The 26,847-nt window shown below is 40.2% G+C and overlaps 2 protein-coding genes across 4 annotated transcripts in view; one reads left to right on the forward strand and one right to left on the reverse strand.

Annotated features, from left to right (window-relative positions):
* The window catches only part of LOC123518711 (3'-5' RNA helicase YTHDC2-like), a 61,133-nt gene extending 39,393 nt beyond the window's left edge, over positions 1-21,740 (reverse strand). Inside the window, 7 exon segments of the mRNA XM_045279714.1 lie at positions 5,426-5,520; positions 9,828-9,994; positions 11,915-12,117; positions 13,265-13,458; positions 16,793-16,883; positions 17,383-17,558; positions 21,678-21,740. Coding sequence (XP_045135649.1) covers positions 5,426-5,520; positions 9,828-9,994; positions 11,915-12,117; positions 13,265-13,458; positions 16,793-16,883; positions 17,383-17,497 — 865 coding nt within the window. The 5' untranslated portion in view covers positions 17,498-17,558; positions 21,678-21,740.
* Positions 21,741-22,225: 485 nt separating this feature from the next.
* Positions 22,226-26,847, forward strand: part of LOC123518755 (G protein pathway suppressor 2-like) — a 17,803-nt gene continuing 13,181 nt past the window's right edge. The window contains exons 1-3 of one of the 3 annotated variants that reach the window (XM_045279765.1): positions 22,226-22,335; positions 23,892-23,926; positions 25,042-25,205. In XM_045279765.1, coding sequence (XP_045135700.1) covers positions 25,046-25,205 — 160 coding nt within the window. In that variant the 5' untranslated portion in view covers positions 22,226-22,335; positions 23,892-23,926; positions 25,042-25,045. Of the gene's footprint in view, positions 22,336-22,363; positions 22,397-23,891; positions 23,927-25,041; positions 25,206-26,847 lie in introns of those variants that run through there. The other 2 variants (XM_045279759.1, XM_045279770.1) reach the window with 2 other exon arrangements.

The raw sequence follows: 26,847 nt of genomic DNA on the forward strand, positions 1-26,847 counted from the left end.
CCCAGCTCCGTTCAATCCACTGAGATAGCATACTTTCCTGTAGGGATACCGTACGCTGATAACCCCTTGCAACATTGATCCCTGGTACTTAGTTCCCGATGATGATCAATGGTTGACAAGGCCCTCTCCAAACACAGTCCGTCACAGGTCGAGAGTAGTAGGTAGTGACTGTTCACTCTGGGCTATCTGTGCGTGTATGCAATGTAGTGTAGTATGTATGTAAACACAGTGTGGAGTCAAAAAGGTGGTGCGGCAGCCTTGCCTGGCGCTTTCAAGAGAGGCAGCAGTCAATCAGGCCCCAGCTCCGTACAACCACTGTAAAAGTGCACAACCCTTCACAGATCGAGAGTAAAAGTAGTGACCGTTCACTCTGGGCTATCTGTGTCATGTATGGAGGATGAGAGTAATTCAAACTAACGGGCAATTTAAACCACGATCAGAGGCCCGGGAGATAAAAGAAAAAGCGCAAGTTATTCGGAAATGAATAGCGACAACCGGGGATTAGATTCAAAGTATTTATCAAGGCGAACTTTGAACGTTTCGATAGTACCTGAGTTGACAACATTTGATGGCAGACCATTCCATATATTAACTATGCGATTAAAGAAAAAGTGTTTGGCTTCATTTGTTACAAAGCGCTTACCAACAATTTTAAAACCATTGCTTCTGGTGACATTTGACTGGTCGACTGATACGTATTTTTGAATATTCATATTTGCAAACCCATTAAAAATTTTGAAAAGCATGATAAGGTCGCCTCTTACTCTCCGTTTCTCAAGAGAAAATAAATTTAATTCCTTTAGGCGTTCCTCGTAGGATTTGTTCCGCAACCTTGGGATCATTTTTGTTAATCTGCGTTGTATTTTTCTAATTTTTCAATATCTTTTTTGTAATACGGTGACCAAAACTGAACATTGTATTCGAGATGTGGACGGACGAGTGAGTTATATAATGTTAATATTATTTTTTCAGACTTGAAAGTGAAAGATCGTCCAATGAAACCAACTAATTTATTCGCAGTTTTGACGACTTCAGTACAGTGTTTGCTAGGCTTGAGGTCTGCTGAAACAATGACACCAAGATCTTTTCTTTGTCCACACTCGTCATTGGGGTATTATTCATCTTGTATGTCGCCTGAGGATTTTGATTTCCTATGTGTAAAACGTGGCATTTATCTATATTGAATTTCATTTGCCACTTGTTTGACCATTCGATGAGAGTATCTAAATCTCTTTGCAAAAGTTGTCTTTGGCTTTCTGAGTCTACTCTGTTTGCAATTTTGTGTCATCTGCGAATTTTGAGAGCTTACAATTTATTCTTTCATCAATGTCGTTAATATATATAATAAAAGAATAGGTCCCAGAACTGATCCTTGAGGAACGCCACTGCTTACGTTAATCCATTCTGAAGATTTACCATTGATCACAACTCGCTGTTTACGATCAGACAACCAATCCTCGATCCACGCTGCAATGTCACCAGTTATACCATGCGCTTTTACTTTGTTGATAAGACGTTTATGTGGCACTTTGTCAAAAGCCTTTTGGAAGTCAAGATATATGATATCGACCGCTCTGGTGTTGTCGTACAAATTATATATATCATGGAAAAAGTCAAGCAAATTTGTTAAACATGACCGCTTGTTTCTAAATCCATGTTGTGATTCGTTTATTATGTTGTTACTTTCTAAGAATGCAACAACTTTATCCTCAAAACTGTCTCCATTAATTTACCTACCACTGAAGTGAGGCTAATTGGTCGATAATTTCTAGTTTGAGACTTGTCACCTTTTTTAAAGATTGGAGTTACGTTAGCGAGTTTCCAGTCATCAGGAACTTTACGAGTGCTTAGTGATTTATTAAAGAGGATAGACAATGGTTTAACAAGTTCTTTCTTTGCCTCTTTTAGTATTCGTGGAGAAATTTTATCGGGACCAGGAGTTTTATTTGTTTTAACTTTATTTATTGCGCTCAAAATTACATTTTCTTGGATATCGCACGTATTTAAACAGACATTATTGCTGTGATTTGGTGCAGTTGGCTGATTTTCTGAATAATTTTCTTCAGTGAAGACTGACGCAAAGTAATTGTTTAATTTAATAGCCATTTCAATTTCGTCGTCCGTGTGTTCGCCATTGTCTAGAGCTAGCGGCCCTATTGATGAAGCTATTGCTTTTTTAGTTCTGATATAACTGAAAAACTCTTTAGGATTTGTCTTGCTACGATTGACGATATGGAGCTCATAATTTTCATTACTTTCCCTAATAAGTTTTTAGCATTGCGTCGCAATTGGTCATGCTCAGTCTTGTCTCTTTCATTGTGCGTTGTTTTGTATTTGTGGTAGGCGCGTTTTTTAGCAGAGAGACAGTTTTTTATTTCTGAATTCCACCATTTAGGTTTATAGCTGGCGATTGAGCGCCTATTTCGTAGTGGAATAGAGGATTTTACAGCTCGATCTAGTTTAAATGTAAATATTTTCCACGCTTCATTTATACAATTTGCACTCGATAATTGGCTCCAATCGCTTTCAGACAGAATTTTTCTGAGTTTTCCAAAATTAGCTCGACGAAAGTCAGGTACTTTTTCTTTACTTACATTTGTGAGCATCTTACTTGTTTTGACATTGAATGTAATCGCCCGGTGGTCACTGGTGCTGAATTCGGAACCAACTTCTACATTAGAAATTATATTTTCATTTGTCGTTAAAATAAGGTCTAAGATATTATCACCTCTTGTTGGATGTTGTACGAGTTGATCAAGACCACTTTCTAAAAGATTATTATACAAATTTTGTCCCGAGTGTGAATTTAAAGGATCGCCCCATCTGTTAACGGCAAGATTAAAATCTCCAACAATTATGGTCTCATTTTCTGAACAAATTTCAGCTATTTGTTCATATAGTTTGTTGTCAGCTTCCTGTAGTTGTCCTGGAGGTCGGTAAATGACACCAATTACTAATTTTCGCGGTTTAGAGCTAAGTTGAACGTATGAGACATCAATATTATTTATCTTTTCGACTGGTTTCCAAAGCGGGCGAAGATCTGATTTGACATATAGGAGTACTCCACCTCCTACTCTGTGCACTCTTTCACAGTTAAATAAATTGTAGCCCTGTAACGAAAATTCTGCTAAAAAGTCTCTGTTTGAAGAGGAGGAGGAGGAGGAGGAGGAGGAGGTGGTGGTGGTGGTGGTGGTGGTGGTGGTGGTGGAGGAGGAGGAGGAGGAGGAGGAGGAGGAGGAGGAGGAGGAGGAGGAGGAGGAGGAGGAGGAGAAGGATAGGGAAAGGAGAAGTAGGAGAGGAGGAGGAGGAGGAGGAGGAGGAGGAGGAGGAGGAGGAGGAGGAGGAGGAGGAGGAGGAGGAGGAGGAGGAGGAGGAGGGAGAGGTAGAGTGGGGTGCAAGGGAAGAGGAGGAGAGATAGAGGCAGGAGGAGGAGGAGGAGGAGGAGGAGGAGGAGGAGGAGGAGGAGGAGGAGGAGGAGGAGGTGACAGGAGTGGAGGTAGCAAGGGAAGAGGAGGCAGAGGTAGAGGCACGTGAGGAGGAGGAGGAGGAGGCGGCAGGGGAGGACAGGGCACGAGAGGAGGGAGAGGCGGAGAAGGAGGGGGAGATGACAGTGGCGATAGGGGAGGAGGTAGAAGCGGGGGAGGAAGAGGCGGAGCGAGAGGGAATGGAGTGGGAGGAGAGTGGAGCAGAGGGATGGAGTGGGAGAGTGAGGTCAGACTGTGGTACCACGTTATTTTCCAAGAACTGTTGTATTGCTGAAACGGTGTCCTGTATCTTGTTTATGCGAGCTGACTGTGCAGAGCCGACAAGAGTCATTTCCTTGTGTGAAATATTGTGGGGCCATCTTAGACCGACAGGTAACGCACATACGAAGATTGGAAGGCATGTTTGGTGACAAACGTGGGTATGGGCTGCAGAGGATAATTACTCAGCAGGGACTGACTAGTCCAGGTGTGCGTCTGGAGCCAGGTGTGACCTGAAGGGATTAAAAATGCGGTCTATATACAATCCCTGGGGAATTTTATAATTACTCTAGGAGTGTTGGGGAAGTAAAATCAGTTGAAATACCACTACACAACGCACAAATTTAATACAGAGAAACAATGGAACAACACAGAAACAAAGGAAAATAAAGCTCTGCAATGACAATGAACACTCACATATATAGCAAAAGAGAATAAGTAAACTAGTATGGGTAACACTCGCAATATAGCACAACAACCAGGGAAAACAGTTAATTAGATCACTGTAATGACAAATGAAAATACCCGTAAGTAAAAGTAAACTTTACGGGAGAGTAAAATGCAAAGAAAATTACTGATAAATGAAAACTGGAGTATACTCAGCGGAATGTTGGGAGAGGCGATGCGGTTGGTCACTAGGTCAGGTCACACACACTCACAGAATGCAAAGCACATCTGATCACAGCAGAGGTCAGGACAGTACTGAGGAGGAGGAGGAGGAGGAGGAGGAGGAGGAGGAGGAGGAGGAGGAGGAGGAGGAGGAGGAGGAGGAGGAGGAGGAGGAGGAGGAGGAGGAGGAGGAGGAGGAGGAGGAGGAGGAGGAGGAGGAGGAGGAGGAGGAGAAAGATGATGATTATAAGGAAGAGGAGGAGCTAGCAGCCAATCATTGCTGTATTCATGTCACATGATTTGAATAAGGGTTCTGGTCACTCTGCTCACCACCGCCACCACCACCATCCCTCAATATCTCACATGTATTCTGTTGTTCAGAGCTGGTTTTTAGGAAAATTTTTGGGTTAGAGCACCAATTTATTTGTTTCCTATTTATTCTTCACTTCCGTTATCGTGTTTTCCACTATTGCGCTGCTTTTTAGGGACTAATTTTGCGCGATAACGGAGGGTTAGATGTACACTAAATCTATTGAAGATTCAAATATTCTATGGACTATCGCCCTCGCAAGAACAACAGACAAGCCACCCATGTCCATAGAATATTACAGTGACATGTACAATTTCCCAGAGGACAGAACCGGCATCCAAATCTTGCTGGAACCAGTGAGAATGCAGACAACTACAGTGCACAGATAAAGTCCTCTGGCCCTAAGATTTTACCAGCCAAGGGACCAGTAGCTTTTATTACACAATGTCCTATGAAGATGCAAACCCACTCACCCTGGACACAAAATGGCCACCAATCCCAGCCACAAAAGACCTAGCAGGACTACATATCCACATTAAGGAGTCCCAGTCTGCTACAATTTTGCCAAGGCCCAACATGACCTCCCATGTGCTCAGAGGACAGCCAACTTATAGCAGGGACTTGCCACCTCAAAGCAAAGTATATAATAAAATACAGGGAATGGGGAGCAGACCAACCCCTATACTGCTCACTTCTCTTTCTAATCTTCTAGCATCCCTCATCCCGTCCCTCCTCCCTTCACCCTCCCTCTTCCCATTCTCACTGTGGGTCACGCTGGCCAGGGAGGAGTCGCCGCCCATCAGTGTCCGCAGCAAGACTCCATTGGTGCAGAATGTGAGAAGAGTCTTGGGGGAGAGCCTGTGGGAGGAAAGAATGGTGTGTTAGTGGAAGGAGAGATGGTGGGGGAGGGGAAAAGGGAGGGAGGGAAGAAGAGAGGGAGGGAAGGAAGGAAGGAAGGAGGAGAGGAGAGGAGAGGAGAGGAGAGGAGAGAGAGAGAGAGAGAGAGAGAGAGAGAGAGAGAGAGAGAGAGAGAGAGAGAGATCAAAACATTGAGTGAAAGAAACAGAGACAGACACAGAAACACTGAGAAACAGACATGAAAAGAAACAAAGACAAATGGAAAAAAAAAAATACACCAAGAGATACAGAGAAGCAAAGACAGAGAAAGAACAGACACACAAAGAAATGGAGACAAAGAAAAAGAGATAGAAAAGCAGAGAGAGAAAGATGAAGATGAAGAAAAGGAGGAGGAGGAGATGTCTGAGAGATGTTAAAAAATATAGTTTCTCACAAAGATGTGTTGAGACATGGAACAGTTTGAGTGAGGAAGTGGTGTCAGCAAAGAGTGTGCTTAGCTTTAAAGAAAAATTGGATAAGTGTAGATATGGAGATGGGGCCACACGAGCATTTTTATTTATTTATTTTTTTTTTTACATAGGGAAGAGGGCCAGCCAAGGAAAAAAAAAAAAAAAAAAAAAAAAAAGAAAGTTAGAAAAAGGCCCACTTTAGCGCTGGCTCTCCAAAGAGTACAAAATGTGCCAAAACCGTCAGCCAGAATTAGGGGAGCAAATGCCTCGATACCTCCCTCTTAAAAGAAGACAAGTTGTAGGAATTTGGAAATACAGATGCAGGGAGGGAGTTCCAGAGTTTACCAGTGAAAGGGATGAATGATTGAGAGTACTGGTTAACTCTTGCATTAGAGAGTTGGACAGAATAGGGATGAGAGGAAGAAGAAAGCCTTGTGCAGCGTGGCTGCAGGAGGAGGGGAGGCATGCAGTTAGCAAGATCAGTAGAACAGTTACCATGAAAATAGCGATAAAATATAGAAAGGGATGCAACATTTCGGCGGTGAGAAAGAGACTGAAGACAGTTAGTCAGAGGAGGGAGTTGATGAGACGAAGAGCTTTCGATTCCACCCTATCAAGCAAAGCTGTGTGACTGGAACCCCCAAACATGCGAAGAGTACTCCATACAGGGACGGATAAGGCCCTTATACAGAGTAAGCAGTTGGAGGGCGAGAAAAACTGGCGGAGACGCCTCAGAACACCTAACTTCATAGAAGCTGTTTTAGCAAGAGATGAGATGTGAAGTTTCCAGTTAAGATTATGAGCAAAGGACAGACCGAGGATATTCATTGTGGAAGAGGGAGACAGTTGAGTGTCATTGAAGAAGAGGGATAGTTGTCTGGAAGGTTGTGTCGAGTTGATAGATGGAGGAATTGAGTTTTGAGGCATTGAAAACTACTAGATTTTCTCTGCCCCAATCGGAAATTTTAGAAAGATCGGAAGTCAGGCGTTCCGTGGCGTCCCGCGTGATCTGTTAATTTCCTGAAGGGTTGGACGTCTCTGAAAGAACGTGGAAAGATGTAGGGTGGTATCATCAGCGTAGGAGTGGATAGGGCAAGAAGTTTGGTTAAGAAGGTCATTAATGAATAATAGAAAGAGAGTGGGTGACAGGACAGAACCCTGAGGAACACCACTATTAATAGGTTTAGGAGAAGAACAGTAGCCGTCTACCACAGCAGCAATAGAGCGGTCGGAAAGGAAACTTGAGATAAAGTTGCAGAGAGAAGGATAGAAGCCGTAGGAGGGCAGTTTTGAAATCAAAGCTTTATGCCAGACTCTATCAAAAGCTTTTGATATGTCTAACGCAACAGCAAAAGTTTCACCGAAATCTCTAAAAGAGGATGACCAAGACTCAGTAAGGAAAGCCAGAAGATCACCAGTAGAGCGACCTTGACGGAAGCCATACTGGCGATCAGACAGAAGATTGTGAAGTGACAGATGTTTGAGAATCTTCCTATTCAGGATAGATTCAAAACTTTAGACAAGCAAGAGATTAAAGCTATAGGACGGTAGTTTGAGGGGTTAGAACGGTCACCCTTTTTAGGAACAGGCTGAATGTAGGCGAACTTCCAGCAGGAAGGAAAGGTAGAAGTCGATAGACAAAGTTGGAAGAGTTTGGCCAGGCAAGGTGCAAGCACAGAAGCACAGTTTTTGAGAACAATAGGAGGGACCCCATCAGGTCCATAAGCCTTCCGAGGGTTTAGGCCAGCAAGGGCATGGAAAACATCATTACGAAGAATTTTGATTGTAGACATGAAATAGTCAGAGGGAGGAGGAGAGGGAGGACAAGCCCAGAATCGTCCAAGGTGGAGTTGTGAGCAAAGGTTTGAGAAAAGAGTTCAGCTTTAGAGACAGAAGAGATGGCAGTGGTGCCATCAGGATGAAATAAAGGAGGAAAGATGAAGAAGTGAAGTTATTTGAGATGTTTTTGGCTAGATGCCAGAAGTCACGAGGAGAGTTTGAGTTTGAAAGATTTTGACATTTCCTATTTATGAAAGAGTGTTTGGCAAGTTGAAGAACAGACTTGGCATGATTCCGGGCAGAGATATAAAGTGCATGAGATTCAGGAGATGGAAGGCTCAAGTACCTTTTGTGGGCAACCTCTCTATCATGTATAGCACGAGAACAGGCTGAGTTAAACCAAGGTTTAGAAGGTTTAGGTTGAGAAAAGAATGAGGAATGTACGCCTCCATGCCAGATACTAACACCTCTGTTATGCGTTCAGCACAAAGAGATGGGTCTCTGACACGGAAGCAATAATCATTCCAGGGAAAATCAGCATGATACCTCCTCAGGTCCCCCCAACTGGCAGAGGCAAAACGCCAGAGGCACCTTCGCTTTGGGGGATCCTGCGGAGGGATTGAAAAAATAGGACAAGATACAGAAATGAGATTGTGATCGGAGGAGGCCAACGGAGATGAAAGGGTGACAGCATAAGCAGAAGGGTTAGAGGTGAGGAAGAGATCAAGAATGTTGGGCATGTCTCCAAGACGGTCAGGAATACAAGTAGGGTGCTGCACCAGTTGCTCTAGGTCATAAAGCCCAGACCCTGTAAAACTACAACCAGGTAAATACAACTACAGGTTGAACCCCGATTTAACGGCAAGCTCGGGGATTTGCCGTTGCCGTTAAATCGATTTTGCCGTTAAAGCCGATAAATACTAAAAATATAAGAAAATAATAGAAAATAAAAAGTTAGGTTAGGAGAAAACGAAAATTAATGTTCTTTCTGTGCAATAGTCAATGACAAACGCTTTTTCTTTTCACTTGGACCACTTTTTCCAAAGTCTGCAGGCCTTTTCAAGCCATTTTGCCAAAATATATCACCGAACTAACAAAGACTAGGACGAAAGTAAACGTCTTCTTCTCTATGCTGTCTAGCGGGAAATAACGCTTGTGGCGGAAACTGCACGTGGGTTGAGCGGCACACCAGCCGTACATCGGTGCGGCGGAATCGGTACTAAGCGATGCCGGTAAATGCCGAAATGCTGTTAAAGACAACACTATGTTCCCACGGAAATTTTGCCGTTAAACACGGGATTCGTAAAGCGTGCCGTTAAAGCGGGGTTCAACCTGTAGATAATACACACACACACACACACACACACACACACACACACACACACACACACACATGGAATTCAATGTGGACAAAAGCCATGTCATGGAAATGGGAAAAAGTGAAAGACGACCAGTGGGAATCTATAAGATGGGAGATGGAGTAGAACTAGAAAAGTAAAAAGGAAAAGGACTTGGGAGTGACAATGGAAGAAAATAATCAACGGTTAGCCATATTGATAGAATTTTCAGAGACGTATAATTTGCTAAGGAATATTGGAGTAGCATTTCACCATATGGACAAGGAAATGATGAAGAAATTGATAAGTACTAAAATAAGACCTAGATTGGAATATGCAGGAGTTGTGTGGACTCCCATAAAAAGAAACACATAAGAAAATTAGAGACTACAAAAATGGCTACAAGAATGGTTCCAGAATTTAAAGGGATGGCATATGAGGAGAGACTAAAGGCAGAATGGATGAAGTGGATAATGAGAAACTGATCCTGAGAGAAGAATATGACTTTAGAAGCACAAGATCGCATAGTAAGAAACTAAGGAAGGGACGATGTCTGAGAGATGTTAAAAATTTAGTTTCCCGCAAAGATGTGTTGAGACTTGGAACAGATTGAGTGAGGAAGTGGTATCAGCAAAGAGTGTACATAGTTTTAAAGAAAAATTGTAAAACTACAACCAGGTAAATACAACTAGATAATACACACACACACACACACACACACACACACGACCCCAAAACTCACTTGCTTTCGAGACGTATCTGATATCCAACAGTGTAGCCGACCTTCTCCCCACGCTCGGCCGCCACCCTCTCTGCAATGGTGAGGGCGGACAGGCGGCGTGGTTGTGTGCAGAATATCCGACACGGCTTGCCCAGTGATGACGCCTCTTGCAGCAGCATCTGTGGCACCTGCAGGAGAGAATAGGTGGTGGTAGACTGCACTGGTAGAGAACATGTTACTGGTTCTGTACAATATCAATGTGTCAAAAATGCATTGTTTTCCTTTCTCTTATTAGTTATCTTCCAAGGCCAGTGAGATCATTAGCTGGCTTCCTAAGAGTGTTTTTCCCAGTTAATAATATAGAAATCTTGCTTATCCGTCACTACAACTGTAAAAACATTCTATTCCACTGAGATAATTAGCCGGGTTGTCAAGTGTTTTTCCTGTTAATGATGAAGAAATTGTTTATCTGTCAATAGAACTTTAAAACATTCTTAAAACCAGTGTAGCTTCATGACAACTATTCCACAGAGATGATTTGCTGGGTTCCCAAGTGTTATTCGTGTTAATGAGGTAAAAATTCAGTTCATTTGTCACAAGAACTGTAAAAACACAAGAAAAAAAAAGTGTATCTTCACCATAACTATTTCCCAGGGTTACAAAAATTATTAGTGTGATTCTCAAGTGTGTTTCTCCTCTTAATAGTACAGAAATATTGTTATTATGTCACCTAAACCTTAAACATAATAACGTAGAAATTTTGTTTTTGTGTCACTAGAACTGCAAAAACATCCCTAAAAACCAGTGTACCTATCCCTTCAGTACCTTCCAAAGCTAAAAAGATGATAAGCCAGGTTCTCAAGAGTGTTTCTCCTATTGATTATGTAGAAAATTTGTTTATCTGTTATTAGAACTGTAAAAACACCCTTACAAACCAGTGTAGCTTTCCCCTGAGTACCTTCCAAGATTGAAAATGATGATAAGCCAGGTTCTCAAGTGTTTTTCTCCTGTTAATAATGTAGAAATTTTGTTTATCTGTCACTAAAACTGTAAAAACACCCTTACAAACATGTGTAGCTTTCCCTTAAGTATCTTACAAGGGTAAAAATGATTAGTCAGGTTCTGTCGAGTGCTTCTCCTGCTAATAATGTAGAAATTTTATTAATCTGTCACTAGAACCACACACACTCTTGAAAACCTGTGTAACTTCAACTGGAGATGTGGTATTGTGTGGTGGTGTGGTGGAGGGGATGTGTTGCTGGTAGTGGTGGTGTGGTGGAAGGACTGTGGTATTGTGGTGGAAGGACTGTAGTATTGTGGTGGTAGTGAGATGGAAGGAATGAGATATTGTGGAGGAGATAATGAAGTACTGTAGTGATGAAGTGGTAGAGGGGATGTGGTAAAGTGGTAATGTGGTGGAAGGGATGTGGTAGTGGTGGAAGAGATGTTGTAAAGTGGTAATGTGGTGGAAGGGATGTGGTGGTATGGTGGAGGAATGTGGTAGTGGTGGAAAGGATGTGGTATTGTAGTGGTGGTGGTGTGGTAGTGGTGGAGGGAATGCAGTAAAGTGATAAGATGGTCAAAGGGATTTGGTATTGTGATAGGGGTGGGAATTATCGTTACAGTAAGTCCTCGTTATACAGTAGTTCTTTATCCGGTAAATTCACAGTTACAGTATTTGGAAATTACTACCTTCGATTCGATATATGGTAAGAAAAATTCACAGATACGGTATCCGCTCATGTCATCTGAGAGGGCCCAGCGCAGGGGAGCAGGGGCGATGACGTCATCCACACCACACCTCCCTGCCACTCACAGTACTGACTTTAACTTGACCACCCTTGGAGCCTATTACTGTATTTTAATTTCTGTAGGGGTGACTTTTGACGTACTGGAACACATTCCCTATTATTACATGTTATAATGGGTTTGGTATACGGTAAATTCGATATGCGGTAAGGTTTTCAGGAACGCACCGTATAACGAGGACTTACTGTATTACTACTTATCTACCCCTTTTACTTATCTATTCTTGAGTGTAGTGTAGGAGTGGTATCTTATCTACTTTTGAGTGTAGTGTAGGAGTGTAGCCCTCAGTCCATCCTCACCTGAGTGGTCTTGCCGGATCCTGTCTCACCACACACCAAGATGACCTGGTTGTGGTGCACGGCCGCCAGCAGCTGCTCCCGCATCCCCCACACCGGCAGCTTCCTCGCCTCCGCTGCCACCTCACTTGGGGCAGCTGGCGGGGGTACCTGTGGTGGGCCGGGGGTCAGCCGCCCTAGTGACCTGAGCACACTGAGATCACGCACTGCAATACAGGTCGTGGGTTAGGTTAAGTTTGGTGGTTTGTTTGTGTCTGTGTTGTTTTGATTGTATGTCTTTGGTGTGGCTGCATGAGTTTATATGGTTAGACTAGGCTAGGTTAGGTTAGGTTTAGTAGTGTATTTATCTGTTGTATTATTATTATTATTATTATTATTAGGTATTATTATTACTATTTTTATTCATTTATATATTTTTTTGGTTATTTGGGTGCATATGGTTTGGTTAGATTGCTGCAAAGTTAATATGGTTAGGTTAGTTTTGGTAGTGTGTTTGTGTCTATGTTGTGTTTGGTTTGTTTTGTTTTGGTTGCCTACATGGATTTATATAGTTCAGATGGTTAGGTTAGGTTCAAAAGTTTGTTTGTGTGTGTTGTGTTTAGTTTTTGTTTTGATTACAAGTGTCTTTGGTTTGGTTAGTTTTGGTTGTATGGGTTTACATGGTTTGATTAGGTTTGGTAGTGTGTCTGTGTTGTGTTTGGTTTGGTTTGGTTTGTTTTCATGGATCATAAGGTTAGGTTAAATCTTCTAGCTTGTGTAAATTGTTGTTTTGTTTCTTTATTTACATCTATAAGAAAGGCTCTGGCCAAGAACATCAAAAACCAATAGTGAAAAAGATCCACTAGACTGCCACTCTAAAAGCAGCTGATATGAGTTGTTCAATTTTAGAGAAAAGTGTCATGAAACCTCCTCCTTGAAAGAATCAGGAGGATGGAAATACAAAAGCAGGTAGAGAGGTGGACAAAATAGGGGTGAAAGAAAGAAGAAAGTGAGGCTGTGGGAAAAGGGAAGGCATGCAGTTAGCAGGATCAGAAGAGTATTTAGTCTGAAAATAGCAACAGAAGATAGTAAGAGATGCAACATTGTGGTAAGAGAGAGAGAGAGAGAGAGAGAGAGAGAGAGAGAGAGAGAGAGAGAGAGAGAGAGAGAGAGAGAGAGAGAGAGTAGAAAAATAAATAAGAAAAAGAAAGAAAAGAAGAGAAAAAAGAAACCCAAAAAGAAAAAGAGCAAAAAACAAAACAAAATAAAAAGCAGAATAAATTAATAAGAGAAAGAAAGAAGTGAAAAAAAGAAAATGAAGCAGAAAAAATAGCAAAACACAAAACAAAAAACAAAAGCCCTAAAAAGACTCACACTCGGGGTTCATCAGTCGGTCGCGCTCGGTGGCGGAGAGAAGATCCTGCCGCTCCTTGTTGGTGACGGGGCAGCGGTGGAGGAGGGAGAGGATGGTGGAGCGAGTCTGATCTGCCAGGGTAACCAGTGCCTCCTTGCTCATGATGGTGGAGCCCTCCTTCTTGTACACCGTCAGGTACCGAGATGATCCCTTGCTGTGTGGAGGTGGAATAGGTGGTGTGGATATTGTGGTATGGTGTGGTGATGTGATATTGTAGTGGTGGTGTGGAAGGGATGTGGTATAAGTGGATAGGTGGTATTGTGGTGATGTGGTATTGCAATGGTGGTGTGGAGATGTGGTATTGTAGTTTGGTGGAAGGAAGGAGGTGGAGAAGGTGGTTTTGTGGTGTGATGATGTGGTATTGTGGGTGTGGTGGTGTGGTATTGCAACGGTGGTATTGTGGTATGGTGGAAGGAAGGAGGTGGAGAAGGTAGTCTTGTGGTGATGTGGTACTGCAATGGTGGTGTGGAGATGTGGTATTGTGGTATGGTGGATGGAAGGAGGTGGAGAAGGTGGTCTTGTGGTGATATGGTATTGTGATGGTGTGGGGATGTGGTATAAGTGGAAAGGAAAAAGTAGTCTTGTGGTGGTTATTGTAGTGGTGTAGTGAAGGGACGTAATATTGTGTGATGTGGTGTTGTGGTAGTGTTGTTGGGGAAGGGAAGAGGTGGAGGTGGTGTGGTGGAGATGTGGTATTGTGGTAGTGGCAAAACAATCTTAATTTTCATGTATTCTTTCTTTTATCATATTGTTTTCATTTACTTATTTATGTATTTATCTACTTAGTGTTTATTTACCTAGTTGTAGTTTTACAGGGCCTGGGCTTTATGCTCGTGTGGCCCCGTCTCCATATCTACACTTATCCAATTTTTCTTTAAAACTATGTACACTCTTTGCTGATACCACTTCCTCACTCAAACTGTTCCAAGTCTCAACACATCTTTACGGGAAACTATATTTTTCAACATCTCTCAGACATCTTCCCTTCCTCAGTTTCTTACTATGCGATCTTGTGCTTCTAATGTCATATTCTTCTCTCCAGATTAGTTTCTCATTATCCACTTGATCCATTCCATTGATCAATTTATAAACTTGTATCAGATCCCCTCTCTCTCTCTCCTCTGTTCCAGGGTTGGTAGATCAATAGCTTTTAGTCTCTCCTCATATGCCATCCCTTTAAATTCTGGAACCATTCTTGTAGCCATTTTTTGTAGTCTCTCCAATTTCCTTATGTGTTTCTTTTTATGGGGGGTCCACACAACTCCTGCATATTCCAATCTAGGTCTTATTTTAGTACTTATCAATTTCTTCATCATTTCTTTGTCCATGTAGTGAAATGCTACTCCAATATTCCTTAGCAAATTATGTCTCTCTGAAAATTCTATCAATATGGCTTACCGGTTGATTGTTTTCTTCCATCGTCACTCCTAAGTCCTTTTCCTTTTTTACTTTTTCTAGTTCTACTCCATCTTCCATCTTATAGATTCCCACTGGTCGTCTTTCACTTTTTCCCATTTCCATGACATGGCTTTTGTCCACATTGAATTCCATCTCCCATTTTTTACTCCATTTCCAGATCTTGTTTAAGTCTTCCTGCAATATTTCACAATCCTCTTTTTGTTTTATGACTCTGCACAGTTTCGCATCGTCCGCAAACATATTTATGTAGCTGTTCACTCCCTCTGGCATGTCATTTATATATATGTGTGTGTGTGTGTATTTACCTAGTTGTAACATACAGGAAAAAGAGCTATGGTGGTGCTGTTCCGTCTCCATATCTATGCAAATCCATTTCTTTGAACTTATTGGTTGTCTTTGCTTCAACGACTCTCTTATCTAAACCGTTCCACACCTCGACACATCTTTGTGGAAAGCTGAATTTCTTGATATCTCTCCTGCAGTTGTCCTTTCTTCATTTTTCTCCATGTTCTCTTGTGTCACTGTTGTCCCAGATTGGTAAGTCTTCTCTGTCTAATTTTTCCGGTCCATTGATCACTCTGTACACTATTAGATCTCCTCTTTCTCTTCTCTGTTCTAAGGTTGTAATGCCTAATATTCGCAGCCTTACGTCATATGACTGTTAACTTTAGGAAGGCGGTGGCATAGTGGATAAGGTGGTGAGCGTGGGATCGGGCAATTGTCCACACGTAGGTTCGAATCCCACCACGTACAGCCTTAAACACTTTGCCATTTGTCGAGTGGTTTAAAGTTACCTACATGTCACCATGATACCCAGGTTCTAGGTGGTTACACCTAAGATGAGCTTCGGGGGTGATATGGGCCCTAATATGGGTACCACTATAAATAAAATTGCCTGCGCCACTAATGAGCGGAAGCTGAACAGCGCTTCCCATACACTCTTCAAGTGTGCCTACAGGTGCTATAGGCCTTACCATAAAAAATAAATAAATAAATAAAAAAAAAAAAAAAAAAAAATAAAACTGGGGGAGGAAGCTTTGTTGATGCTTTCTGTATTCTCTCTTGCTTCCTTATGTGTTTCTTTTTGTTTAGTGACTACACTGTAGCTGCATATTATAATTTTGGGCATATTAGAATTGTTAACAGTTTCTTAAACATATTTTTGTCTATTTAGGTGAATGCCACCTTTATATTTCTCAAAAGTTCATAGGCACTTCCTGTAATTCTATTTATGTACTTTTCTGATGACAAGTTATTCACAATTTTTTTTTTTTTTTACGCAAGTGGGAGACCTGTCATGGGCAACAAAAAAACTAGAAAAAAAGGCCCACAGGAACTGCAGGTTCCCTAAGATATTTGAAAGGAATTAGCCAAAAGCTAGTGACAAATGTCTTGAAGCCTCCCTCTTAAAATGGTTAACTCCTAAGTCTTTTTCTTCAGACTTCTTCTTAATTTTTTCATTCCCCTTTAAGTAAACTCCTTTCGGCATTCTTTGGCTCATTCCAAATTCTAATATGCTGCATTTTTTGTACTAAATTCCATTTCCCATGTGAGTGACCATTCTGCTATTTTATCCAAGTCTTGTTGCAGCGCCTCACAATCTTCTCTTCAGTTCACCCTCCTCATTAATTCAGCATCATCTGCAAACAGACTGATGTGACTGTCTATATTTTCTGGCATATTGTTCACATGTACTGCAAACATTACTGGTGCTAATACTGACTCCTGCAGAACTCCACTTCCAGGATCATTTTTTTATCTCTTATAATTGTTCTCATTTCTTTGTCTTTAGAAAGTCAGCCATCCATTTCAGAAGTCCTCCCTTTAGTCCTTCATTTTGTTCAAATTTCCACAGTAACCTTGTGTGTGTGTGTGTGTGTGTGTGTGTGTGTGTGTGTGTGTGTGTGTGTGTGTGTGTGACCAAACAAGAGAATTTGGCACCAGTGTAATCTGAATTCCTATACACATCATAACACAACAAATAAAGGTAACACACACACACACACACACACACACACACACACACACACACACACACACACACACACACACACAGTGCTGACACTAACCCTCTGCTTTTGCTCTTGAACCCCATCTGCTGGGAGAGAAAGTGAATGTACTTCCTCTCCTCCGATGTGAGAGAGGACGGCAACTCCAGCTCTGTTCAGAGAGAGAGAGAGAGAGAGAGAGAGAGAGAGAGAGAGAGAGAGAGAGAGAGAGAGAGAGAGAAACTATTATAATTCCATATTTATGGCAGTTTTGTCAATAGATATAGCAATAACAACAACAATGATGATAATAAAAGTAAGGATAATAATAATAATGAAACAATAATACTGTAACAACAATGATAAAAGTACGTACAATAAAGACAGTTACAGTAGTAGCAGTATTGACAGCAACAACAATAATAACTATGAGTATCAGACAGTAATAATGTGATAATAAAAATAATAACAATAATAATAATAATAATAATAATAATAATAATAATAATAATAATAATAATAATAATAATAGTAGTAGTAGTAGAAGAAAAAATCGTTAGCATTATAGTATTGATGGAAACAACAACAACAACAATAACAATATCAACAACAATAAGTGGTAATATTAGGTAATAGATAATAAACACAACAGCAGCAGCAACAACACTCACCTTTCTGGTCTTCATTCTGTGTGAGCTTCTTGAGGGCGAGTGCAATGGTGATCTTCAGCTCCTCACTGACCTGCGCCTCATTGAACCGACGGTTAGGACCGCGCCTCCGGTTCATCCTGACCTCCTTCCCGACCAGATCAATTCCAAGCCCAAGGAAGGTGGTTGTGTGTGTCTGGCTGGGGAGGAGGTGTGGTTAGTAGCAGTAGTAGTAGTGATAGTGGTGGTGGTGGTGGTGTTAGTAGTGGTAGTGGTGATGGTGGTGAGGAAGCAATGGTTGGTGTGGGAATCTATCAAGCCTACATGTGGCACCATTAATGGGTGAAATAATGAAAAAAAATTATCATGTGTAATTCATAAAACAATATTGATAACCTTACCAGCAATAACTGATAAAAGCTTACTGCCCGATAGTTAATAACCATAGCTTGGCATGATAAAGAAAAGGCTATAATGAAAACTCATCAATCATTGTTGCTAACCATATTGGCGATGAATTTACTCCCCGATAACCAATAACTGATAAATCAATGTCCAAAATTTTGATATTGATACGATACTGATATTATGAATAAACTTGACAAATCCAAATCTTTACTTGTATCTTATCTTTGAAAACTTAAAACTATTGTTTTAAGTAAAATAACTACATTTGATTTTGAAAATTTAAAAATTCAACATACTCATATTTCAGAAATAAAAGTTATCAAGAATTGCTACCTTGAAACCAAAAGTATTGGTGATACTAATAAATCACTAACACATGAAAATACTAATTTGAAAACACATAATCTGTAATTGTTATTGCAGTAAATCAGTGCAAGTCATCACAATAATGCCCATCCACTATTGTGATAACTAATAAATCAGGAAATCCAACATTCTGATAGATACTAGTGATAATGATACTGAACTGACTTTTTTTTTGTAAGAAACTGATAAATCATATCTTTAATTTCATTTTTATCTTAGAAAACTAAAAAACTTCCAATTCCATGTTTATTTTGTCTCTTCACTGATGAAAAGTATTGTTTCAAGTAAATCAATTAATTTGATTTTGAAAGCTAAATCTCCAACATGATCATACTTCCAAAAACTAAAATAATCAGTTTTTGATAGTTTAGAACCAAACATATCGACAACACTGATGAATTAGTAATGCAGAAACAATAATTATTTGATAACCAATAATGCCCACCTATGCATGGCAGTCCCTGTATAAACCACACCTGACTCATCAACCCATCAATCCCTTCCACATGTTAAACAAAGGAAGGAAGGAGAGACAACACTGATAAAACAAACTTGAGGCAACACACAAACAAGACAATTAAGGGTTGGCATAGGAAGACATCTAACCTACATGTATAGAATATGCCTGTTTCCAGTATCATCTCCATCCATAAACCTGCCTCATCATCTTTTGAAGCTCCCTACTCACCCTACAGCACCACCAACTTCATTACTGACTCAATTCCATTCAGCCACTACTGTATCTAATGTTATACAGTTTAGAGTCATTACTTCTTGTCCTATCCTGACCATCGACCCTGAGCACTGCTGTACCGCCGTGGTACTGTGGAACCGTGTGTGCTTTGGGGTCCGAGCGCACAGGTTCGAATCCTGTCAACGGTCTGAGTGTAGGTTGGGCTTCCTCACTTGGGGCAATGGTTTCCTAGCGGGTGGGCTTTGAAATAGGAGGTATCCCAAAAAGTACTCCCTTTAGCCCAGAAATTCCCGTGAAAAGCCCACATGGTATATATATAAATAACTCTTACACCATCAAGATAAACCGACTTGCATTACTATCTTGTTGAGTCCTGCAGCCACTGACCCTTGCCACCTCTTTGCCACTTCCTCCCACTGCCTTATCACTTGTGCTGATAGAGTGGCCAGTCAGATGTCAGGTGTGTCTATTGACTGATGTGTGTGAGTCAGTGTGTGCAAAGCAGCAGCATTGTCACTGATAACAAGTGTATTCCTTGTACAAGACAGGAAGACTATTGCCTCATGTATATACATGTTCCCAAGTTCATGTTGTCATGGGACAAAAAGTCAAGAAAACTAAATGATACAGAAGAGAGATAAAAATGTAATCATTCAGGAATTATCACACAAAATTATTCAGTCAGAACATCTTTGAGGCAAATTGAATGTATAAGTTGATATTATTTTTTTTATTTCTAAATAAAACTAGGTATATACCTGTTTTTGAGATCAGTAAGAACTTAGGAGAAAGATATCAAATGATATTGTAATCTAGAGGCTGACAAATTAAGTAGTTAAATAAATATATATACTTGAACCGAGATCTTTGGTTGGAGTGGAAGAATACATCATCCCTGGTAAAGCTAGTAGTGCTTGAGAACTGGGAAATCAATGTTCCTGGCTTTTGTTAAACAAGTCAGATGAATGTAATATGGAAATAAGCTCAGCACTGTACAACATGTGTGAGGGGCTTTGTGCTGGGTCATGCAGGGTTACATTGCAGTAACATGACGTGGTCTGCCTTGCACCACATCACAAAAAGGCCATTTGCACCACTAGTTCCACTACACACTGTCATAATGGCAGCCAAGCATAGAAAACATTCATTCAAATACCAATGATATTTTTGTGCAGTTCTATAAGTAAGATGCTTTCTATGATGGCACAATGTGTTGCTAAAATTAATGGAGTGTTGGACACTCAGTGGTGCCATCACCCAGTAAGGAGGAGGTCCATAAACCAAAAGGATGGGATATGAGACTAGGTAGTGGGAGTGACATGTGGATATTCCCTGTTTGTTGACTAGGTATCTTCTAGAGATTTTGAATAATATGAAGATAACCTCAACCTGTTCTCCTGAGGCTAATGCTTCCATGTCAAATACAATTAAGGTTGCCGAATATCATAGAATACATATCAACTTACAGAAAACTTATTAAAGCAGTGGTTAACAAACTTTTCCTGAGTGAGTACCACTTGGAGGTGTGGTACAGTCCCTACGTACAACCTGGTTCCAGAAGAACTCAATACCAGCAAATATCAATTTATTCACAAGTAGAACATACAAATGAACAAACAACAAGCAACACAACTCTGTTTAATGCAAGGGATACATCTATTTTGCTCCACCAGCTGATCAATGCCAAATTATCTTGTATAAGGCAATAATAATTTTTCTGAGAAATTAATTAATTCAATTTAACTAAAATTATATATAAGATCCCCAACTTACTCATATACAAGCTGGAAATCCTTCACATAACACAGGTTGGGAATCACTGTATTACAGCAATAACAAACAAGGTAAAAGATTGGTAAATATGAAATCAGGCAGCCCAGCTGTTCTCGATGTCGTGGCTGCCGTGTTTTTTTTATCTCGCTCTTACCATGAATATCCTTAACTATGTTGACACTTCTTGTTTGTTTAGGTCTAGCTAGGTGAGGATGCTGGCAGCAACATCAAACCATCACAACATGAACAGCACGACCACACGCCTTTTCTTAATTTTTACCAACCTTCTACTTTTATATCTTCACTATGTTTCTGGAAGTTTATATATATTGTATAACATTCTGCAACCTTAATTTCATCTGATATGCAAGTATTAACCTCGGGGGTAGAGACTGAGGTTATCTCCATGTTCTCCGGGATTTCACACAATAGCGGCAGTTCTGTCCTTGGACTTTTGAGGTTTCCCTAATTTGGCCTATTTGGTCCCCTGTCCCACCTTCTGGAGAGGAGCGGCAATACAATACATGATGAGCCGCTTTTAACCCTATCAGTACTGAGACGCATTTTTATCATGAGTTTTGGATATGTTAAGACGATTTTATTGACATTAGGAAGGGTTTATGGAGGTCGAAAGATTAATGGCCAGAGTCTCCACTATTCTAATCCCCACATGAGTTCCTGAAGCTATATAAAATCGCCAAATAGTAAACAAAATAAAAATGGAAACGCGTTATGGTACTTAATGGATTAAATAATTAACTCAATCTAGACTTAACTCGATTTAGGCTTGTTATGAAAACCCAACACGCTAGTTCCATATTACCCGCGCTTTCATCTCAGGTCACAGTTGTCAAGGTAAAGTCATGTTTAAATACCTTTAACCCTTTAACTACATGTGATTCACTCATTACCCACATCCTGATTTCAAAAGACATCACATTTTGCCCAGAAATAAAGTCAACGTCTGAAAATTAGGACACGAAAGTTATTTCCTATTATATAAAAGAAAATCACGTGTCTACCTGAGCAGGAATAGTTAATTAAAGTGTACAGGTGAGTCTGGCCAACACTCACCTACCTACGCCCCTTCCTCGGCTCCTGTCTATGATGCCTTATGTGCGTCCAGTGTGAGACGAGTGTGTTAGGGGGCTTGTTATCTCGATATTTTAGACAATGCTTTTCACTTTTCTCAAACTTAATGGACAAATTTAAAAATAAGAAATACAGTAGTTATGTAAATTATAATAAGCTTTATAATTTATTGAGTATTTCTTTTACTCTTTAAATAAATTTTATTTTCATATCTCGATATTTTACTATAACTTGTCATTGAAAATATCATTATTTTGCAGTTCAATGGCTTTATTTAGGCAATACTTTGTAGAAAAAATAAATTATGTATTATTGTAAATGGATAAACGATAACTAAGTGCAAATAAATAAGGATATAAAGAAGAAAAAATAGCAAAACAAACATAAACAACAACAACAACAACAATTCTAAAAAAAATGTAAATGAGTAACACAACGACATACAAAAATACCATTTCATACAGAAAAATAATAAAATAATTAAAATTGCAAAAGGTAAAAAAGCAAAACGAGCTAGTACGAGACTAAAAAGTATACAAAACGAGCCAAGGGGCCAAGGGCTATTAACACCACAAGAGGAAGAAGAGGAAGACGCAGAAGAAAACAAGACAATTACCAAATACATTTCCCTTATTCCCTGAGCTGTGAGTGTCCCTGGGGTGGTGTGGGCGGGATGTTGGGGGCGTAATGGTGTTCAGGTCACTGGTAAGGGCGCCTGGGTGGTGTAGAGGAGGAGATAAGAAGGATTAAGGGATGTTGTGTTCTCGGTTTATTATTGTTTGGATGTGATTAGTGGTTGGGTTAGCTCTCTCTCTCTCTCTCTCTCTCTCTCTCTCTCTCTCTCTCTCAGTTGTGGTTATCCGAATTTTCTCTTCTTTTTCGCTGTGTGTGTCATTTTGCTATAAGTTTACGTATTATTGTTAGTTATTATTTTTTTCCAATTTTGCTCAAAGTTTTGTTGTAAATAACTCGTTATAATTTCACGCTTTCACCAGTCACTCCATTTCTGGCCGAAGCAATTTATTTATTTATTTATAGTATTATTAGCTTGTTTTAAAATTAGTCTGCTTGTTATTTTTTTCCTGTCATGAATGTTTTTTTTTTTTCCTTATTATTATTTCGGTTTTTTTTTACTCTTACTGACCCTCTCCTCTTTAGAAGTTAATGTCTGCAATAAGGATGAAAAACAGATTAATAAAAGACAAACTGAAACTAAAATGTACTGGAAAATAATGGTTTGCTGCTTACAAATAAGTAACACAGCAGTAACACTCCCTAGCCAGTCCTCCCCAACCACCCCTTAGAGCAGTGGTTCTCAAACTTTTTTTGGCTGCGACCCCCTACAAATTACTCTGACAGAGTGGTGACCCACTCTCCCAACAACAACGAATTTCTGTCAATCCCTATGATGCATTTCGTTGTCTCTGTGTATCTGCTTGCCTTTCTATGTATGTGTATGTATGCGTATGTACTTACACGTATGTATCTCTCTCTCTCTCTCTCTCTCTCTCTCTCTCTCTCTCTCTCTCTCTCTCTCTCTCTCTCTCTCTCTCTCTCTCTCTCACCGTCTTTAAAGGCTGAACAACTTACCATTACTAATGGGAAGGATGGGCTTGCTTCTCTTTCAACCCCCATAAATCATTTCGCAACCCCCCACTAATGCAAGAGTTAAGGTTCCGTTACTCTCAGTCATTCATCCCTTTCTCTGGTAAACTCTGGAACTCCCTGCCTGCTTCTGTTTTTCCATCTTCCTATCATCTGAACTCATTTAAGAGGAAGGTTTCAAGACATTTATCCCATTCTTTTGCCTAACTCTTGGACCTGCTCAGGGACTGGCATCTAAGTGGGCCTTTTTTTTTATTTGTTTTTGTTGCCCTTTAGGCCAGATTTCCCCCTCTTACATTAAAAAAAACATCAAACCTTAAGATCAGTTATTGTCTTACTGTCTGTCTATTACAGTGTGGGTGTGTCACTTTCCAGTATTGTCACAGCAGGGAGTCACCTTGCTTATCCCCAAAACAGATAAATCTTTTAGAAATTGCCATAATCTTTATCAATAATTTGCAGTTGGTGTGTATGGGGATGGGGTTCAGATCAGTTGGGATGGAAAACTATCTGATGAGGATAAGAAAAGCCATGCTGAGATTGGCAAAACTGAAATAATACTGAAATGTTTGTTGAAGTTTTGATTTGGTTTCAGATTCTGCTGTGTGAAGTTCAGAGAGAGAGAGAGAGGTTTGTAGAATTTATTGTCTTATAAATTGATGTGGGAACTTAAAATATCTAAAAAACACTGAAATAACATTAGCATTTTCATTTGAGGGTTAAGTTAAGTTAAATTTAGACTAGTTATTTGATCTCAGGGGTAAAGTTGTGCTGCTCATGGTTTTAAAAGTCAGCTTATTGTACCTTGAGATAGTCTTGAATTTGTACATAAACCCTTTCCTTCCAATAACATTTCTCAACACTAAAAACAAAGTGTGCAATTTTTACAAGCATTTCTAAAAATAACATAGACTATAATATTTTATAAGTATCTACAAAAACAATGTATGAAATTTTTATAAGCATCTTCAAGAAAGGATAGGATTACAAAATTAGAAGGACAGGTTTTGCAATTTCTATCCAGGGTAATGTTTAGAGGTGACTGTCAAACAAGAAGAAATGTCCCACTTTGGCTAGTGATTAAGCAACAATATCTCAAGTAGCAGTGAAAGAATTAATCTTGTGTCCACTGTTTCATCTTCCACCTTACCTTATACCACTAAATGTCTATTCACCTCAGCACTAATTTATGTTCTGGCTGCTTCACCACATGGAGATCTCAACACCTGAACAATTTTCCCACTATTTTGTATCTCCTGTGCCACTAAAGAAGCTCCATCACCCTTGTTAAACACCCTTTACCACTTGATGCCAATTCATCGCAACACTAATTGATATTCTGGCTGCCCCACCACCTAATCACAATGGATTTTATTTGCTAGCTTTATTTTTTTGCATCTCCTGTACCACTGAAAGACCTCCATTACCCTTTTTAAACATCCTATACTGTACTATTTAATGCTCATTCCTTACAACACTAATTTATATTCTGGTGTTGGCTGCCTCATTACCCAAACACCACAACACCTCATCAATTTTGCCACTTTATTTTGTATCTCCAGTGAAGGACCTCCATCACCACCACACACCCAAGACACTACCACACCCCATCACCCACCAAACACTACCACGCTCCAGCACACACCCAACACACTACCACCCAACTACACCCCAGCACACACCAAACACTACCACTCAATACACTACCACACTCATCACCTGAAGCTTTGCCGTCACCTCTGCAGAGCGATGGTGAAATTTGCAGAGGCAGAGAAGAGAGGGCGAGGGGGTGAGGGCAGTGACCGGCGCTACACCCCTGTGGTGATGGTGGAACGTGCCAAGATGAGCCGTGCCATGTGGGAGTCTCTCAAGGCACACATCATTCGAGACCGCAAGAGGAAGAAGGAAGGTGTGTGTGTGTGTATGTGTGTGTGTGTGTATGTGTATTTACCTAGTTGTATTTACCTAGTTGTAGTTTTACAGGGCCTGGGCTTTATGCTCGTGTGGTCCCGTCTCCATATCTACACTTATCCAATGTGTGTGTGTGTTATCTTGTATTTCATAAGACAAGATGAAGAAATTGAAGGTTTGTGTGTTATATTTGACAAGAGTTCATTCTTCACCCTTATTTTTCTTTACTGATTTGTCTACCCTCCACTCATTGCCTCTATTCACTCCTTCACACACACACACACACACACACACACACACACACACACACACACACTTCATAACCCAGAAAAGTACAGCAAGAAAGGACTAAAGAAACTTACATATGAGCGAAATGTAATGTATTCCAACATAAATGGAGTGATATCGGGGATTTTAGAACTCAACGATTACTTGAGGACAAGAACCCAGATATTGTGGGTCTTACTGAAACAAAACTGAGAGAGGAGAAGACCTGATGAAGGTTGGAGAAGGAAATATAACGTTTGGAAAAGAAATAGAGTAGGTAAGATGGGAGGAGGAGTGATGTTGCTGGTTAAAAAAGATATAAAGGTGGATCAAGTGAAAAAAGGTATGGGAAAGGCAGAAGTGCTAAAGATCAGAGCAGAAACTAATGAAGGAAAAAAGAGGCACTACATAGTGGTGTACGTACCACCTAAGACAAATGCATGGTCAGTACAGGAATATGAAGAAATGATAAGTGATACAGGAACATGTCTGGAAGAAATGTTGGGTGGCTGTGAACGAACTATAATGATGGGAGATTTTAATTGTAAAGAGGTGTGTTGGGAGGACTGGTCAATGGAAGGATCAGAGACAACATGGGAAATACACTATTGACACTGGCAATGGAAAATGTGTTAACTCAGTGGGTCAAAGAAGATACTAGGTTTGGAGGAGAGGGAGCATCGTCAAGACTGGACTTGGTCTTTAGTACAGAGCCAATGGTCATTGAGGAGATGAGGGTGGAGTGCCCTTTAGCAAGAGTGATCATGCAGTTTTGGAGTTCAAGGTGATAGACGAGAGAAATCTAGAAGAAATGAAGAATATAAAGTGGGAAGATGGAATTATGCCAAGACAGATTTTGGAAACCTAAAGAAATTCTTTCAAGAGACAAATTGGATGAAATTCAAGAGTGCTAAGGAGCAAATGAAAAGTGGAAGGAATTTATAAAAATATACAAAGAAGGTGAGAAAAATTTGTACCAATAAGACAACATAGAGAAGTTGGAAAGCAGGACTGGTTTAACGATAGATGTGAAAAGGCTAGAACAAGAAAAGAGGATGCATGGAAGAGGTGGAGAAGGAAAAGACGGATTAAGCAGTGGGAAAGTTACAAAAGAGCAAGAAATGAATATGTGTTGATTAGAAGAGAAGAAAGAAAGAAACAAGAAAAGGATATAATTGATAAATGTAAAGACCAACCAAGGCTTTTTACAGACATGTGAACAACAACATCAAAAATAGAGAAAGTATTGAAAGTTTAGAAGTAAATGGAGTATGCAGTGAAGATCCCAGGAAATGGCAGAGGCTATGAATGGATGCTTTCGGAAGGTATTCACAAAGGAGACTGCTTTTGACAAACCACTGGTAATGGAACAG

The sequence above is a fragment of the Portunus trituberculatus genome, chromosome 6 (assembly GCF_017591435.1).
Source record: "Portunus trituberculatus isolate SZX2019 chromosome 6, ASM1759143v1, whole genome shotgun sequence".
Lineage (NCBI taxonomy): Eukaryota > Metazoa > Arthropoda > Malacostraca > Decapoda > Portunidae > Portunus > Portunus trituberculatus.